Source organism: Melitaea cinxia, chromosome 9 (genome assembly GCF_905220565.1).
Source record: "Melitaea cinxia chromosome 9, ilMelCinx1.1, whole genome shotgun sequence".
Classification (NCBI taxonomy): Eukaryota; Metazoa; Arthropoda; class Insecta; order Lepidoptera; family Nymphalidae; genus Melitaea; species Melitaea cinxia.
In genome coordinates this window covers 9,198,997-9,218,217 of record NC_059402.1, presented here as the reverse complement: position 1 = coordinate 9,218,217, position 19,221 = coordinate 9,198,997, and the positions used below count along the sequence as shown (strand labels likewise).

The 19,221-nt window shown below is 37.6% G+C and overlaps 2 protein-coding genes across 4 annotated transcripts in view; one reads left to right on the top strand and one right to left on the bottom strand.

The window, feature by feature from the left end:
- LOC123656282 (fibrosin-1-like protein) overlaps positions 1-6,533 on the top strand; it is a 68,038-nt gene extending 61,505 nt beyond the window's left edge. The window contains exons 13-17 of the mRNA XM_045591987.1: positions 1,809-2,047; positions 3,663-3,794; positions 4,173-4,232; positions 4,350-4,566; positions 4,648-6,533. Of these exons, the coding sequence (XP_045447943.1) occupies positions 1,809-2,047; positions 3,663-3,794; positions 4,173-4,232; positions 4,350-4,566; positions 4,648-5,345 (1,346 nt within the window). The 3' untranslated portion in view covers positions 5,346-6,533. The remainder of the gene's footprint in view (positions 1-1,808; positions 2,048-3,662; positions 3,795-4,172; positions 4,233-4,349; positions 4,567-4,647) is intronic.
- Positions 6,534-11,360: 4,827 nt separating this feature from the next.
- Positions 11,361-13,669, bottom strand: LOC123656283 (NADH-quinone oxidoreductase subunit B 2-like). 3 transcript variants are annotated; one of them, XM_045591989.1, is made up of 4 exons: positions 13,566-13,669; positions 13,089-13,395; positions 12,729-12,917; positions 11,361-11,777 (listed from the first exon to the last, which is right to left on the bottom strand). In XM_045591989.1, exons 2-4 carry the CDS (start codon positions 13,388-13,390, stop codon positions 11,639-11,641), a joined length of 630 nt encoding a protein of 209 aa, XP_045447945.1. In that variant the 5' UTR covers positions 13,391-13,395; positions 13,566-13,669; the 3' UTR covers positions 11,361-11,638. The 3 variants fall into 3 exon arrangements, with proteins under 3 accessions (XP_045447945.1, XP_045447947.1, XP_045447944.1); XM_045591991.1 differs by having other exon boundaries at positions 13,509-13,648; XM_045591988.1 differs by having other exon boundaries at positions 13,481-13,647.
- Positions 13,670-19,221: the final 5,552 nt, after the last annotated feature.

The window sequence follows — 19,221 nt, the reverse complement described above, 5'->3', positions numbered from 1 at the left end:
AATTACGTGTACATTAAGTAATATACCTGAAATATTAGTATGATTATGGCAATAAATAATTGAATAATATTTATCTTTATTTATATATTTATTCTCTCTATGTTTAAAATAAATTAACTATATCAGTCAGGTGTTACCTATACACAAGCGTTAAGTTGCTTACTGTAAGAACAGGCGAACTTGTGTGTCTGTTATAATATACTTAATATTACTAGTGGTCCCCCAGTGGTCGAAATTCGACCATGATTAATTGAAATTATAAGTTTGAACATTAACTTGGCGCAAATGACGGGAAAATAATTACGACGGACGAGGACGGTGACGCCGAGTCATATTGACCCGAATTTTATCAATAATTTTTCAAATAATTTTGCAAGTCACCTAAATTTTAATGACTGTTTATTAAGAGTACTCCTTTGATTAGGTAGTAAAATAAAAATAATAACAATAAGTTCTAGAAATTCAACTGTTATTCACTTTTTCCTTAACACGTGCAAAATCAACTTTAAAACATAACATATTTATATTTTGAATTTTTGGTAAAGTATTCGTAGCAACAATAGGATTCAATAGTCTTATGTACTAATAGAGATATCACATAAGCTTCATAATATAAAAATAAAAACAGATCAGTCCTCTACGTCATCAATCAGGCCCACGGAGCTGCTGCAATCATTGCAGTATGGAATCATTCCGCCTGGGCAAATGTAAATGTGTAACGCATGACAGCTGTGAGGCGTTTTGTTATCCTTTAGGACAGACGTACTTGATATTTACTGCAAGTTCTTGGAACTTTTTGGGGATGCTCTTCATAAGGGTCACCTTGTGAAATCCTACTGAGTTTGTAAATGCTCGTGAATTAGATCAACGCCCAGCTTATTTAGAAAATATCGTCTTTTACTGCGTGTATCATTCCTTTTGGCCCTATTATGGCTCATATTTAACATTGTCTAGAAAATCATCAGTGGCTATCATTTTGAATTTTTGTATATAGCACTGAGTTCGTCAGCTGGAAAGTACATACGATCTTGCTGGTGCTTTTCGCCACATAGTTCCATCCTTTCCGTGGTAATCAAGATCGACTTTGTACGCAAGATCGATATTATCTGAATCTGACCCCTTATCACTAGCTTCTTGTTCACTTTCACTGTCATTACTGCGTTCAGATAAATGGTCTGTAATATCCACGTCTGAAGCACCAGGGAGTCTTCATTGTTATTATCATTTATCAATGTCATTTTCACTAAAAATCTTTAAAAAAACAAAGTTAATTAACATTAAACAATAAACAAGCAAATAAATGTAAGTCACAAAATTACTACACAAACGATGACGCTGGGTCATAATGTTCCGTTTTCACTTGACGCACTTGTATCTCCCAGTGCACGTGGCGCCGCACTGAGTGAACCAATGGAGCGGGTAGAAGGGGGCCATATCTCCAGCTACACAAACTTTCGATCCATAGAACCAAAGCAAAAATAAAATATATCAGCTTAAAATTGTCTCGGGTCAATATGACCCAGTTTCATTGACGCCGGGTAAAATAAAACAGTATTATGCGTGTTTGTGTCAGATACGTGGTAGCTTGTGTTATTGAATAATGATGATGTTTTTATTGATTGATGTATTGTTTATGCAAAATTTAATAAAAATATTAGCATTCTGCACTCATTCTTTGTATAAGCTATAAGTGTACAAAATTTCATACACCTCCGTCGTCGCAATTTTCATAAAAAGGGATACAAAGTTTTTGTTTCAAGTATTAATATGTAGATATATTGTAAACAAAGATTATTATTATTTTCAAGGTCCCGGCGCCGATCTTCTCCGGCGCGAGCTCGACAGCCGCTTCCTGGCGGCGGCGGGCGCGGTGGGCGTGCGCACGGAGCTGCACCACCACCAGCACCAGCACACGCACGTGCACCAGCACCCGCCCGCCACGCACGCGCACGCGCACGCGCCGCACGCGCCCCACGCGCCGCACGCGCCGCACGCGCCGCCCGCCCCGCACCACCCGCACCAGCTGCTGGTGCCTCACGCGCCTTTAGTGAGTGTTTCTTGTATTGTTTAAATGGCTAATGCTAAACAACCGTACGACCCTTGACGGTCAGCAGTTACAGTAAAACCTATAAATGCCTGACCACCGCATCAGCTGCTAGTACAACACACCCCTTTATTAAGTGAAGGATATATTTTTTTTATATAACTAGAGTGATAAGCAAGCGTTACGGCCTGTAATAAGATACAGTACCCTATCACGATTCAACTTATAACATCCCACTGCTGGACATAGGCCTCTCTCCTCATGTAGGAGAAGGATCAGAGATTATCCACCACGTTGCTACACTGTGATTTAGTCGATATATTCCCTATGAGTAATGATTGTGCTATGTGGCTACGGCACTAAAGAATTTAGCCACCCCCTCTCTTCCCGTGGATGTCGTAAGAGGCGACTAAGGGATAACAAGGTTCCACAACCACCTTGGAACTTAAGAAGCCGACCGATGGCGGGATAACCATCCAAGTGCTGGCTTTGAAATACACAGGCCGAAGACGGGCAGCAGCGTCTTTGGTGCGAAAAAGCCAGTACTGCGGTCACCAACCCGCCTGCCCAGCGTGGTGACTATGGGCAAAACACATGAGTTCACGTTATTTTTGGCGTAAACTTGTGGAGGCCTGTATAGGCTGTAATGATGAAATGTCCAGCAGTGGACTGTATAGGCTGTAATGATGATCAAGAACAAATTGCCTAAACCTAAAATAAGTCATTAAAACCTTTAAAGTACTCATTAACTGCATTTTTATAAAGCGGTGAAATAACAAAATAAGTTAGCGCAGCTATTGCGTCCCTATTTTCTCAGTTTCACTGTGGGCAAAACACATGAGTTCACGTTATTTTTGGCGTAAACTTGTGGAGGCCTATGTCCAGCAGTGGACTGTATAGGCTGTAATGATGATAATGATGAATGATTGCTATCAGGACCTACAGGTTAACGTGCTCTCCAAGGCAGTGAGGAGAACCAAAATGATAGACATCCATACCAGAAACAAATGTTTCTACAAATAGAAATATCCATCCCGAGCGGGAATCGAACCCGCTAACCGCTGCCTACATATGCCTGCAACACCAAAAGCATCTCAAGCATGCTGCCAACTCATCCTCCTCTGTAACACGAAGAGAACTTTACTCACTACAAGAGCACAACAGAACTTGAGAGCAGTATTATCCTGTTCTTACATTCCAGGAATGCTGCTCAAGATTTTGAGTGGTTTATTCCCTGCTGTGTTCTATCTCAATATGCCGTGCCTAACCAAAATAATTTACCATTATTAATATTACGAAGACGAAACGAAAGTAGTATAGTTCTTGTGAAAATATGTTCATTAATTGGGTATCAGTTATAATTAGTGATCATTTTATAACAATTGTTTGTGATGTGAAAAGAAATTTATCATTTCATTCTGAATTATAACGTTGTTTTGTAGTCTATCAAGAATCATTAAACTTTATTATAGTTAAACAATTTTGGTTTGATGTACATCTTTTCAGTATGTTTTTTATGTTTATATTTTATACAAAAATGTTTTTTATATGCCATATGAAGTCACAAATATTTTTTTTTTTGCATTGAAATGTAAATAACTTAAATTTTTAAATTCAGTTCAAGGATGTTGGAAAGATGACATCGTTGTATCGAACTGGTCTCGGACTTGGCTACCCCTACTCGTCGAGTCTCTTGCATCCAACTGCACCATACGTACCACCAGCGCCCCTTACCTCTTATGCTCCTAAGGTAAACATTCATAAACAATTTTACTTCTACATTTTAGGAATATAATTAGGAGTTCAATAGAACAAAATAAGTACAAGTATAGATTTTATTTGTAGACTAGACTACCAAGTACGGTACGGTACGAAGCCGGTCCCCTACTTATACTATCACTACTATTATTTATTTTGTTGTTCATACTTTAATTTCATCCTGCTATCATATTTGTAGATTAATAATCTAAACATTGTTAACTATTCTATGGGAAATATGGTTTATTTAGTTAATTTATTTTTACCATTATTTTCAATATTTCTTTTGCTATAATCACTGCAAGCAAGCTTAATGCTTCTCTCTTTCGTTTGCTGTCATCATTAACATTGCATCGCCTCATGTTAACAGCCCGTAGTGTCCGCAGCAAGCGACTCCGCCACTAAACTACCACCGCGTCCTGCTGTTATGGTAGGTTTTCTTTCACACTTCAATACTGTACACGCATGCTAACATTTATTATTAATTATGCATGTTTCAAATAAATTAATATAATGAAACTAAATTTACAAACATATCTTTATTCAGAAAACCGGCAAGTGGAACGCAATGCACGTTCGAATCGCCTGGGAAATCTACAATCATCAACAGAAGGAAAAGTCCGGAGGAGCCAGCGTGTCCGTCAGCAACGCCGAAAAGGATAAACTTCGCGCATTCCCCGCCCCGGCACCGCCTCCGCCGCCGACTTATCGCTCACCGTACGAGCTACCGCCCGGTCCCTACCTGCCGCATCACGCGCCCCTAGGTATCGTCCGGTACCCCGCGCGGCCCTCACTCACACCCAGCCCTCTAGCGCCGCCCACTGACCGGCATTTGGGCGTTTCAGGGGTGTCACCGTTCGGGCGGTACGGCGCCGGTCCCTTTCCTGGAGCGCCCACCCCGTTCGGCCTCTCGGCGTACGGGCGTGAACTCGCTCTCTCGTCGTCGCTGCACGGCGTCCACCACGGTCCGCCCATGGGCTCGCTGCACGACGCGTGGCGCGGCGTGCGCCCGCCCGTGTCCGCCGCCGCGGAGGTGCGCCGCGAGCACGAGGAGCGCGAGCGGGCGCGGCGCGAGCGAGAGGAGCGCGAGAGACGAGATCGCGAAGAGCGAGAGCGAAGAAAGGCGCGTGAGCAGCGCGAGCGCGATCTCGAGAGGGTGCGGACGCGTTCCCCGCTGCGAAACGGCGTCCCGGAGACTTCGAAAGACGATCGCAAGGAACCTCCGCGGCCTCCGCCCACTCTGCCCGCGTATCCGCCGCCTCCCCACTGGGATCCGTATCGCGCGTTCGATCCGTTGCAACACATGAGATTCGCACCGCTAGTCGAAGCGGCGATACGTGCAGAGGAGGACCGTGCAAAGATGCTGAGCGCTTACGCCCATCATCAGCAGTTGAAGTCGAGTCCGCTCCTGCATCGCTCGCTGCCGGGCGCGCCGCTGCCGCCGCTGGGCGCGCACGCGCCGCTGGCCCCGCTGGCGCCGCTCGCGCCTTCGCTGGCTCCGCTGGCGCCGCTCGACCTGCTCAAGAAGGAGGAACCGCGATGATAGCGACCGCCCGCGACCTGCCGCTCTCCGTGTACATAGCTTAACTTAAATGACATCACCGAGTGAGAGTACGACTATTTCGAAGTGAACCGTTTCACACTATCGGCATAGAAAATTATTTATTGTAACGTCGCTTTCGAAATGACCGTCGCTCGTCTCGCCGGTCTTGACGCGTTCGACTCTTAGTGTAATATTAAATCGTAAAGTAGCCGAGTGGAATCGTAATTCGGACGCGTCGGATGGAAGTTGTCGATGGCGAGGCGACCACTAGCAGAGCAAATGGAATGAGCGATCGCTCAAGTGTAATGTGCAATATAAGACGAAAACGATGGCGCGGAACGCGCCAGCCTGTACACTACTGCTTGTTTATTTACATGAAAATATCTATCGAGTTGTTATTGTGACCATTATTAGTTAATTATACATTAAATCGCTGATTATGTGAAAAATAGGGTTATCGAGATCGCTATCGATATAATTATACATATTTATATATACCTATAAATAAAATGTAAATAGTAGTTTGTAAATTAGTGTTAAAATATAGAATTGGTTTATTTAACGTCATACAAAGGAAAAATCCCATAAATTATTATTCTACCGGGAGTATAATTTTCACTTCCGTTAAAAATCTCATAATGGTTTTTCAATTGTACCAGTGGTTAATTATTTATTTATTTATTTTATTAAACTCTTTTTCTTTCTTCTGATGAGATTGATTACAATTTCGTTACATATTATAGCAGATGACATTTCTTAATGCATTTAAAATGTGATATTATTGTATTGTGAAAATAACATTTTGTCTGACTTTAAAGTAGTGTCTATTTGCAGCTAGATAATATATTAACAGTAATAAATTAATTCATATTATCGCGTTATCTACTTCCTAAACTTTTTGAATTAGTTTTGACGATAATAGCAAGTTGACCAAGTGTTTGGTTTGTAATAATTAACTACATGTGCCATTAAAATGTAATTTAATAATGGACGTTAAGTCAGACAAAATTAAAATTATGATTATTATAACCTGTTTTAAGGCACATTGAATAATTGTGTTCCATGATTTCCTGAAGGGTAACTCAAAAATGTATTATAGTTTATAAAAAATCATTCTGTATACTAAAAGTAAATGAAAGCTTGGTGCGATTCAGAAAATACCATTAAAACTTTTGATTTTTATACCAACATGACTTTATTTATGCTTCTCGTAATCCTTTAACCTTTTGAACGCCACGCCTCAAATCTATTCCCGTGCCCTGTACGCCAAGGCATAAAATAAACAAAAATACCTACGAAAAAAAATAGTGTTGCCAAGAGTCGTTATCGAGTACCACACAGTGACTTGTTTTTGTTGGTTTTATACAATAAATTACTACTTATATAAGGTTCTTCTAGGAAGGTTTATTTTTTCAATATTTTTCTTGTGTTATCTTGCAGTCGTTATATATGTAGTCTTTCGACTGTTGGAAGCTCCTTTTCTATATTCGCAAGGCGCGGGCGTAGGTCATACTCGCACTCTTTACAATATTATGTGGGTAGTACTTCAAAAGATTATAACGAAATTGTAATGTCTACCGAACACGTGGATACATGCGCGCTCTTCAGCGATCCGATCCAATCTATCGTGTGGCATAGGGAGTAACTCAGAGCAGTGCCTAGGACTTGCGACCCAGGTGTAGGTTTAAGGAGATCTCCTTTGGGATGCGCATCAACGCTCACCTTCACTGCTCGAGTTATCCGCCATAATATGTAACAATTAATTCGTATGCACAAATTAATTATCGAATGAGTCTAGGTTAAGCTACTAGCAGGATACAACAAATGTATCGTGCCAAGCCAGAGCCAAGACTGTCTTAGCCGAGGTGACACCGTTCGTTTTATACATGTCAGAACAATTCGAGTAATATAATAAATGAGGGTAGGTGACTATCGAACGATGTGCTAGGTGGCGCGATCGTTGCATCTGTTGTTTAATAATTCCTTTCTAATTGCGTACAACAGTGCTATTGCTGACATATATATACTTACAATAACATAAATAAAAAACAAACATTACAAAAATAATCGTAGTAAAGCACAACACTCTTTTCTATCGTCATGACGTCACTGTCACGACTGGACGACTACGGCGGCGCAGCTTACCTACGGTTTTGAAGAGACGTGCTGTGCGGCACGCTATATTATATCGAGTTCGAATCGAATCGAAATAATATATATGAAAGGTAATTTTAAAAAAATTAACCAAATTCGAATTTGTAATTTTTCGTATTAGATAATTATAACTAAAAAGGGAGTAATAAAAGTTACCAACTTCAATTACATCGACAAGTAATACAACGTAGGTAGACGAAAAAATAGTCAAATAAATACGCATTATCACAGATTACTCAAAAATTTGTTATCAGATCTCGATGAAATTTAAATGTGACCACATGATAAACATCGGCTTTCGATTAAATTAAAAATCATCTAAATCGGTATACCCAGTAAAAAGTTATGCGGATTTTTTAGGGTTTCCCTCGATTTCTCTAGGATCCCATTATCAGATCCTGGTTTTCTTATCATACATCGATGTTCTAAGGTATCGTCATGTTGCACTGCACTACTTTTTTCACTATTCGCTTATGACGTCACCACAGTCGTCTATGCTGGACAACGGCGTGTAGTAAACGGATTAATGGTGAAACGCTAGGGTTGCGCCAGATTTGCGATATCAGATTTATTATAGCAATTTGATTGATTTTAGTTGATTTGATTTTTTTATTCATTTGCTATTTATGTGTTAGCTGATAGTTTTATGTTTATTACATTTTGTTTTATTCAAGTATCAAATTATTTATAAAAAATATAACACGTTTGAGATCAATTTTGAATAGCTTAAAAAACATCTATACCATTTTGACTAGCCCGTTGGCGCAATTTCCCTACTTTCTGCTCCGGGGTTTATGGGTTCGATTCCCACCCCGAGTCTGGTTGTAATATATATATATATATATTTTTTTTTTTTATGGCACTATGTCGGCAAACAAGCGTACGGCTCACCTGATGGTAAGCGATTACCGTAGCTTATAGACACCTGCAACACCAGAAGCATCGCAAGCGCGTTGCCGACCCAATCCCCAATCCCCCTAGGAGCTCTGGTCACCTTACTCACCAACAGGAACACAATACTGCTTGAAAACAGTATTATTTTGCTGTGATCTTATGTAAGGTCGAGGTACTACCCGTCGGGCTGCTCCATATTTTGAGCAGGAAATTCCTGCTGTGCCCTACCTCAGTTGATATTTATTTATATATGTATTATTTATATGTAAGTTTATAAAAAAAATATGTAACTATACCAGTCGGCTGTTATCTATAACACAAGCATTAATTTGCTTACTTTAGGAACAGATGACGGTGTATTGTAAATATTTATTTTTTTATTATTTATTTATACCTCTTGCGTCACATCCCTAGCGGTCAACTATAGACGACTTCGGCGTTCAGCAGGCCTAGCATGCACGCCACGACAAAATTTTGTCTACCCCTTTTCTCGTATTATCTCTCTATGTCTACAGTAGCTAACATGCGTGCATGTGATACTCTTCTCGTTACGTCAATAGAAGAGATAATCATTAAATTTTAGTGATCTGTGATATTTATCTCTACGGAAGCTAACATGACATCGTAATTTTGTCGAATTTTGTCGTTTTAGGAAGAGAAACTTCTCGTCTTCAATATTATCGACGAGAAAGACGATAAATAGAAAATAAATAAAACCGGGTGCCTATTTTTTGTATACCATGGCGTTTCCCTATTATAATTATATAATTTCGGTAATTTCTTCTTATTCTAAATAATAATAATAATAATACTTTATTTCAGACCAAAGTATAAGTCCATATTGGGTTAGTACAACAAGACAAGACAACATTCAGAATAAAAAACAAAACAAAATTATATTAAAAAAATCAATAAGTAAAAATAAAATTAAATAGAATAAAAGTAAAATCAATAATCTAAAAAAAAAAAATTCAAAAATTCAAAAAATTTTAAAAATTAAAAAAAAAAAAAGAAGAATGCGTGATAGAATTACAATTATCTAATGTGCGACAAGATATAAAGCACAACACGAGCATATTGTTTTACATATATAATTAAATTCATTTACTTACGACGTTTTATTTTCCATATTAGATTTTTTAAATTAGATATACACTTTTTATCTTAGCCAAAAGGCCGAGAACATTGTTAAATAAAACATGTGTCACTCGTTTGAAATTATACAAACGTTGGCTCATCCCGGTTTGGCACGATTGGTCAATAACCTTGTAAATTCAACTTTACGACATAAGAAATAAGAATGATATTCAGTTGTGATTATGGTTGATAATGTTTCTCTACTCGACAAGGCGAAGTCTTCGGAAGAGAATTTTGTCTCTCGTAGTGCGCATGTTAGGGTAATCGAGAAAATACTCGATGTAGACATTATCTCTCTCTCTCGTCAAGAGATATCTCGTTGTATGCATGCTAGGCCGGCTGGACATATCATTTACGTGGAATAAGAATGCATGTTTTTATTTCAATGTTTCTCAGTACATGTAAACTTAAAAACTTGTTGCACTAAAAGACTTGTTTTTTATACTCAAATGATGCAGGGGTATTCTATTTTCAGAAATGTTGAATTAAAATTTTCGGATTTCATCATTCATCATCATCATCAATTCACGGATTTTACAATTTAAAATACATACGTTTGTATATGTATATTTTAACCAAAATTCCCTCAAATGGCTCGATTTATTTAAAAAACAAAAATTTCCTACATTCACATTTTTTTCCCTAAAACCAGCCCTTTTCTTTTTCCCATATAAACGTTTTCTAAATTAAACGTAGGGTCAATTTGAACTTTATTGCTATTCAATAAAGTTCATGTTAAATAATATATTAGGGCGCACTTTACGTAAGTTATTAATGATTAAATTGATCTTATTCGTAGACCGCATTTTAATTTAATTTACTTATATACAGTAATAATTGTGTTTGCTCGCAAACGAAAAAAAACCGATTCAATGACATCGACGAGTAATACAACGTAGATCGACGAAAAAATAGTCAAGTAACTACGCGTTATCAAAGATTACTCAAAAAGTAGTTATCAGATCTCGATAAAATTTATATATGACCACATGATTAACATCAGCTTTCGATTAAATTAAAAATTATCAAAATCGGTACACCCAGTAAAAAGTTATTACAGATTTTCGAGAGTTTCCCTCGATTTCTCTGGGATCCCATCATCAGATCCTGGTTTCCTTATCACAGTACCAAACTAGGGATATCCCCTTTTCAACAAAAAAAGAATTATCAAAATCGGTACATCCAGTAGAAAGTTATGCGGTATAATACAACGTAGGTCGACGAAAAAAGCGTCAAGTAAAAACGCATTATTAGATATAACTCGAAAAGTAGTTGTTAGATCTCAAATAAATTTAAATGGGACCAATTGACACACACCACCTTTCGATTAAAAAAAATTGTCAAAATCGGTCCACACGGTCATAAGTTCTGATGTAACATACTTAAAAAAAAAAGAAAAAAAAAAATACAGTCGAATTGAGAACCTCCTGTTTTTTTGGAAGTCGGTTAAAAAATACATGTGATGTTTAGGTATGTGGAGGGTCAAAAATTTCATGTAAAAACATCAAATGATTATTGGACAACCCCAAGATCCATTTTTCTTAGACACCGATGAAAATGGAGTTTTTTTTTGTGGCCACGGCCTGGTCACCTGTCACAGGACTGATAGCCGCTAGAGCAGATGTGTTGGCAAACGCAGTGTGGGATGCCCTTCGGCCTGCTGGCACGACAATCTCTGATTGCCAGTGGTGGCTGGATGAGGATAGCGAAAAACCGGGATGTTTGGCGCGAACTTGGGGAGGCCTATATCCAGCAATTTGCGATAGCCTGAAGTGATGATGACGATGATGATGTGAAGGAAACTAGGAGATCCTTAAATCAAAAACAATCTTAGTTCCAAAAATGATGTACTGTTCTATTTTTACTAAGAATAAATTAAAAGAATAAAATTATGAATTTCTTATGAGGCTGTTTGAGTACATGATTTTCTCCTAGGTATTTACCCTTAATAAATTTGTTTCTTTGAAATTTATTTTACTTTAAATATTTATATAACAAGTCAGGGTAATTAAAATAAAACATAGAAATTTCTACTATATGATCATGTTACTGCAATGATGAGAATAAATAACACTATTTCGTATTTCGTCGCTCATTGTTAATTAGCTTTATTTCCTATACCAAACTTGAACTGTTTTCATTCTCTTAACCTTTTTTTGTAATTGTAAGACTCCATACAGTAGAGCTTCGGCTGTTGGTGGACATCCAGGGACATAGATATCAACGGGCACAATGCGATCACATCCTCTGAAAATCAGAATGTTTCATGAATATTAAAGCTCCAATACTAATGTCTACTACAGCTATGAGCCCACATTGAACCCCATATACATAAATCTATTTCAAGTAGCTTTACAACAATATTTAGCAAAGGCTCATAATTGTTTATGGCTCAGTGTCACTAAGGCCTTAAGAGTCCATAGCCTCACAATATTTTTATTCATTTCAAATTACAATTATTTTTAACTAGCTGCCTGGACAGACTTAGTTCTGTTAAAGTTAATAGTAAAAATTAAGGATATATTCCCTAATATGAGTAACGATCGCTATCAGGTGGACATGATAACAACCGGGGCTGACTGCTTAACGTGCTTTCCGAGGTGCAGTGGGGAGTATTACAAGAACTGCATAAACACACAGACCACAGTAAACATCTGTATGGCCAATACAAATATTTGTCATGTGCGGGGATCGAACCCGCAACCACCAACGTAACAGTCAAACCAGTGCTGTGACCGCTGCACAAACATGGAATCAAGATACTCAACAGTTTATTCAGTTGAAATTCTTATATAATTATTCATCATCATCATCATTCCAGCCTATTGCAGTCCACTGCTGGACATAGGCCTCCACAAGTTTGCGCCAAAAATGCATGAACTCATGTGTGTTGCCCATAGTCACCACGCTGGGCAGGCGGGTTGGTGACCGCAGAGTTGGCTTTGTCGCACCTACAACGCTGCTGCCCGTCTTCGGCCTGTGTGTTTCAAAGCCAGCAGTTAGATGGTTATCCCGCCATCGGTCGGCTTCTTAAGTTAAAAAGTGGTAGTGGAACCTTGTTATCCCTTAGTCGCCTCTTACGACACCCACGGGAAGAGAGGGGGTGGCTATATTCTTTAGTGCCGTAGCCACACAGCACAAATAATTATTATCTTTAATAAATCAAAATGTTTGCAATATATCAATAAGAGGACTTACCTTACAACTGAATAAGAATAGTGGTAATAACCACCACCATTAGCACAGCTACCCATAGAAATAACCCATCTCGGATCAGGCATCTGATCATAAACTTTTCTCAAAGCTGGAGCCATTTTATTGGTTAAAGTCCCCGCAACTATCATCACATCTGCTTGACGGGGTGAAGCTCTAAATACCACACCATATCTAAAAATCATAATTTTATTTTCATTAAGTTCTATGGACAATTTAAGAGTTTTGAATGGTTTGTTTACATTTTAATATTAATAAAAGCTATATATTTTTTTGTAATAAAAATCATGCAATCATTTAGAAAGAGTTTGTATGTGATAATTAAATGAATGCTTAATTAAATACCTGTCCATGTCATAACGAGGTGCAGCAATGTGCATCATTTCAACAGCGCAACAAGCTAAACCAAATGTCATGGGCCATATAGAACCCTTTCTTCCCCAATTTAACAAATCATCAAGCCTAGCCACAGCATATTCTGCCATATTACTAGTGTCTTGGAAAGGTGAATAGGGTCTTCTTTCTTTTGGGTTCGGCGCAGGCAGATGTGTTTGTCGTATAATATCTATCATGGGTGTAAATCCTCCTTTCTTTATTACAGAATGAATGGTAGAAGCCGAAGCTCCTAAAGCTTTAACAACTTGCATTTTGCCTGAAAAATAAATACGCAATTTTATATACAACCTATAAAAATGTATAGCAACATTATTTTATATTAATAAAAACCAATACTGCACTTATTTACTGCTTCTTTACTTCACTTACAAACTTAGATCATCTAATGTGTTATTACAGTAAAACTTAATTCCTTACAAAACTTACAGAAAATAAAATATTTTACGTAACTATGAGCATTTCTCAATCTGCCGAAGACAGTAAATGTCAAGCTGACGTCAATGAAACTTTCACTTTTGTCGATTTACATTTTATAGTTTACACACAATATTTAATAAATTTAAAATACGTACTTACGTTACGTTAATACGTTAAGTTGAAATAAATAATAAGTTTTTTTTAAACTACAACTACATATTTAAATTAGTTTCCAACATACTTTTCTAAGTATGCAGGGCAGATTGCTTTTAGTATATTTATTAAATGGTGGAAAACAGTTATCGTAAACGTGATTTTTGACCAAAAAGGGATGTTATTGATTGATAAATATTTAACAAGGTAACATAAATTGTCCGTATTTATGCAAAAAGGACCCACCCAGCAAAAAGGAACTTCTGAGATATCAAAGGATTTACAAAAACATGTGCAGCTCTGTTAGATGAAGCAAAATTAATATATATTTTATTTAAATTCATGAATAAATTACTAATTAAAGTATGAGTATACAAATTTGATCTGAATACTCTTAAACTTTTTAGATAATTAAAAAAATCTGCATGTGGTTCCTTTTAGCATGTACTAGTTGATAGCTTTTCTAATATACAAAAAAGAACCACACCCCAGGGATTTATTCATACAAATGAAACTGTTTATTTATAATATTGTATTATAGCTTTAATTACCAAAAAATATATTAAATTATACATATAGATACGTTTATTTGACGTTATTATCATATTAGGTTTCGAAATCCACCGTATCTAGTCCATCTCTATCGTCTTCTATTGCATTATCACTAATGAGAGCATTATAAAAGCTCTTTGCATCTTGTGTAATGAGATATCCCACCAAAAACATTTTCATGTAAAATGTTGCCAAGACGAGATCATATGGCTCGCACTACTAAGCCACATATTTTGACTAAGGTGTAGAGTTTGTAAAATTAGGGCTTGTAGAGTTAGGGCGTGTAGAGTTAGAAGCTTGGCTCTACATGAGATCTGATAACTTTTTGACATCGCGAGCCATATGATCTCGTCTTGGCAACATTTTACATGAAAATGTTTTTGGTGGGATTTCACTTCTTTTTGTAAGTTGCTTATGACAATATTATAGCTGCATTTTACCTCCGACACATTTTATACCATAAATATCATCCAATCTTCACCATATTTGGTTTAAGCACGCTGTTTTTGATTTTATGTTGAACTGATATGCAAACGGTGACCTCCGCCAAAACTTAAATACCAAAATTACAAAATGTAACTTTGCCACATAAACTAATACTTAACCGATTTTTATTTTTTATGTATTTTACTATTATTATTTATAACAATGAGTAACAAGGAGTCCCTATATCAATTTTCAGACCTCTAGCATCAAAATTTGCGGAAGTCTCATAAAAACTTCCATCCCCTAGGGGATTTAAGGGGTTGGGGGGTAAAAGTTCCAAGTTTTAGATTTTTTTTTTGTTTGTGTACTAGTACTAGCTTACATACCAAATTTCAGCTTTCTGGGAGTTCAGGAAGTACTCTAAGAATTTTTATGATCATCAGTGAGTGACGAAATCGGGGTTTTTTAGATATCAATAAAATCTATAGTATAAGAGCTATGAAATTGAAACTTTATATGTTTAATAAATCCACTATTGACATCATATCCCCAGAATTTTTTTTATCTGGTATAATCCAAACCAAGTTATGAGGGTTCAAAAAAACAACGAAGCGCTTCGAGAAAAGATAGGTAGTGCTTTTCGTTTTTTTTGGCTCATCTTGGCTGGGGCACTACCGTGCACCCAGATAATATGGATTGTATAACCGCTAGTTTCGCTGGTGATACTGGCTACCCTAACGGCCACAGGAGAACTAAATATTCCGTCAAGATAACAGCTGGTATGCCGCAAAGAGCGGTTCGGTGGTAGCAAGGTGATGGTGGGTCCAAATTGTGCAGTTTTTTTTTAATACTTTATTGTACACCACAAATATATTATAAACAGAGGTTAAAGATAGTCACAAACAGTGAAGTACAATGGGCGGACTTATGGCATTTCTCCCAGACAAACCATTTATTTATTTATAATTTATTGTATTCATTGTTAAGAGTTTCGACCAACACCTTAAGAACCTCTCTCTTGACTGTTGGATCAAGGGTCGGATTCAAAAGGCAGTGTTGCTTGAAACGGCCCTCATTGTGACGAGGTTCCTCAGCCTACAACCTTAACTACTGGCAACTTGGGCCTCAACCTGCCACCGGAGGACTACATTTTTATATTTTTAAATATTTTTATTTGTCTTTTTTAAATGTATTTAAAAATGTAATAATAAGGATATATATTGTATAAAAGTCATAATAGACAAATATATATACATATACATAATAAACTCTGATAAAAAAAAGAGAAAACAAAAACTCGTTCATGTCGTCTCCAGTTTAAGTTACTGACTTTCTTGTAGTTCTTGAGCACACTCTCCGAAATATATCCTGTACAATACCGACAGACAGGCAACCCTGCGTCGATGCTTTAGACTTGAAGTCTGGAGTTAACCAGTGATTCGACACCCATGAGTCTTACGGCGTGTCGATCTACAGAATCCAAAGTAGCAAGCTGGTACTTGGCAGAGCAATCTCATAAATGACTGCAGTACTCCATGCACAATCGAAATTGTGCTTGGTACAGAGTAAGAAGCTGTTGCGGTGTAAAGTATTGCCTGACTTTGTTGAGGCTACCTAGTTTCTTACCAGTAGTTTTAAGTCGGAGCTAATGAGAATGGACTCCATTTAAAGGTAAAAAGACAAGTTTGCGTTTTAGAAGCATTAAATTTGACTAGGTTGACTTCAACCTAATCGGATACCTCTTTCAAAGCCAAATTTATACGTTCGACCAGAGCCTCTCTATGCTTAAGAGTTTCAGCCCCACTAGCATGGGGATTAGATATGTATATCTTCGTAACTGTGCTCAGTGTCTGTTTGTAATATTAAAATGATCGCTTTTAACTAAATGCATAAGGATCAGTCAGTCAGTCAGTTCATTGCAGTCCACTGCTGGACATAGGCCTCCCCAAGTTCGCGCCAGACATCCCAGTTTTTCGCAATCCTCATCCATCCTACACCGGCAATCTTACGTAGATCGTCGGTCCAATATACATAAAGATATGGATGTCTGGTATACATATGGATGTATACACGGTACATATACCAAAATAACATTTTTTTACAATTTTTATTTGTCTGTATGTGTCTGTTTGCTCCGGCTAATCTCTAAAACGGCTGAACCGAATTTCACGGAATTTTCACTAGCAGATAGCTGATATAACAACGAGTAACTTAAGCTACTTTTATTTTAGTCATTTACTTTTTTTATAACTGCGAACTAAACAAAACCTTTTTTGTTAAATTCCACTTGGACGAAATTGCGGACACCGCTAGTATGCAAAATAGAATCACATACTGGTGGTTCTACTGTTTTACAATATTTATTTATACACAATAGAACCGAATGCTTGTGGTTCTATTTAGCATTTAAAAAAAAGATAATTAAATTGTATATTTAATTTACGCATAACCATACCACAGAAACTTGGTTCCATTTGGTATATTAAAAATAATTGTTATTAATAGAATAATGTATAATGTACCTATAATGGTACCAAGTGTGTGTGGATCTGTTTTGTATAAAATGACATGATAGTAATATCGTTTCTTTGTTTGAACAAAAGTGTCCCATGGTACTGTGGTTCGGTTTTGCTTTTTAATAATGTTCATTATTGCTGGTGGTTCCATTCTGCTTTTCGTATACCTTGTTTCCAAGGGGAAAATCACGTGGTTCTCTTTTGTATAATAATTTAGACCACTTTTAGATGAGTATTTAAAAAGAACGAAAAACCGAAAATTGTCGTGTGGGTTCCTTTTTGCATAAATACGGACAATTAATGATATTTTCCTTGTTGGTTTAAATAATTTTAATTTATAATAAAAAGTTTGTGTATCAGCCCCAATATACGAAGTTTTTTTTTTCTTTTTTTTTTTTTTTTTTTTATAAATAGATAGGCTGGCGTTTGACCGCTATTTCACCTGATGATAAGTGAAAATGCGGTCTAAGATGGAGCACGCTTACCTAGAAGTAACCTATTCACTCGCGACTTAAAGATCCCCAGGACATAGCTTTCAGGAAACACAGACGCTGGTAGAGAGTTCCATTCTTTGGCCGTACGGATCAAGAATGTACTAGCGAATCGCTTAGTGCGTATAGGGGGAATGTCAACCATATAAGGGTGACGTAACGCAGAGCGTCTGGTTGTACGATGATGGAAGGGGGAGGGCGGAATCAGGTCATGGAGTTCTTGCGCACACTCTCCGAAGTGTATCCGATAAAAAACCGACAGGCCGGCCACCCTACGCCGATGATGTAAGCTTTGCAGCTTTGTGGCGACCAGTGCATCGTCACCGATGAGCCTCCTGGCCCGTCTCTCATATCTCTCTCATCTCTTTTCTTTACATAAGGAGTTTTATTCCATTCCTAAAAAGTTTTTTATGCAACTTTTTTTAATTTAGATATGGCTTTTCTTCTAGGGAAACATTTTCTATTGTCCTCCAGAAAGCTAGACTTGCAAGTTGCAAGTTTGGGGGGTGTATGGAGAACAGGGTGTAAAGTTCATCATCCACCCTTGCAAAGGGAGGATCCTTCAACCCGACATGTGTTGTGTCTGGCGGACTACTGCCCCAACGGTTATTGTCGGGTTCTTGTATATATACAGGGTGACTGGTGAATTACTATCAATATTTACAGAAGATACTCGGTACATGATTCTCATTCGAATTATGTAAAAAAAATAGGTACTTAATTTTTGACAAAATTCCTACACATTTCAATTTAAATAAATGAAATGTAGACACAATAATTTTCAGCCATAATGGCGGCGCGTGCGGCCTTGGCCTTGTACTGTGCCGCTTGCCGCCGCCCGCCGCAACCCCCGCCAATTCTAATTCCCCCCTAAATTCGATTAGTAGGTCACTAGGTCAGTTGGGCGAGCGCCGCCATAAGGTTTGTACGTCGGAGTACGTCCATCTTCCCGCGCGCGCGCCTAGTGATCGATCTTACGCGTATACCTAATATGTCTCGTGTGAATGTGACCTGTCATAAGTAATTAGGTATGGCTTATCAATACACAAATGCAGAGTACTTAAAAGTGACCCGTTCGTGTTATATCGTGTAAAAGACAATAAGTATGGTTCATTTATTACGTAAGATGATTTAGGGGGAGAGGGGGTCGATCATGTCTTTAGTCTCGATAGTTCTTAGGTAAAATTACAAAAATGCGCATAGTGAAAATACCTTGAAAAATCGCGGGCAACCGCGCAATGCCGACTAGTTGTCACTTGCTTTCGTAAACAACATTCGTTATTTCGTTGATAAATTTTAATATTGTAGTTGAATATGTAGTTTTTTAACCGACTTCCAAAAAAGGAGGAGGTTCTCAATTCGACTGTATTTTTTTTTTTTTTTTTTTTTTTTTTTGTATGTTACATCAGAACTTTTGACTGGGTGGGGCGATTTCGACAAATTTTCTTTTAATCGAAAGGTGGTGTGTGCCAATTGGTCCCATTTAAATTTATTTGAGATCTAACAACTACTTTTTGAGCTATATCT

Coding starts and splice junctions, on each gene's coding strand:
- LOC123656283 (XM_045591989.1), bottom strand. CDS start 13,390: ATGCAAGTTGTTAAAGCTTTAGGAGCTTCGGCTTCTACCATTCATTCT. Junction 12,918..13,088: donor CCTCGTTATGACATGGACAG/GTATTTAATTAA, acceptor TATGATTTTTAG/ATATGGTGTGGTATTTAGAG. Junction 11,778..12,728: donor TATTCTTATTCAGTTGTAAG/GTAAGTCCTCTT, acceptor TCTGATTTTCAG/AGGATGTGATCGCATTGTGC.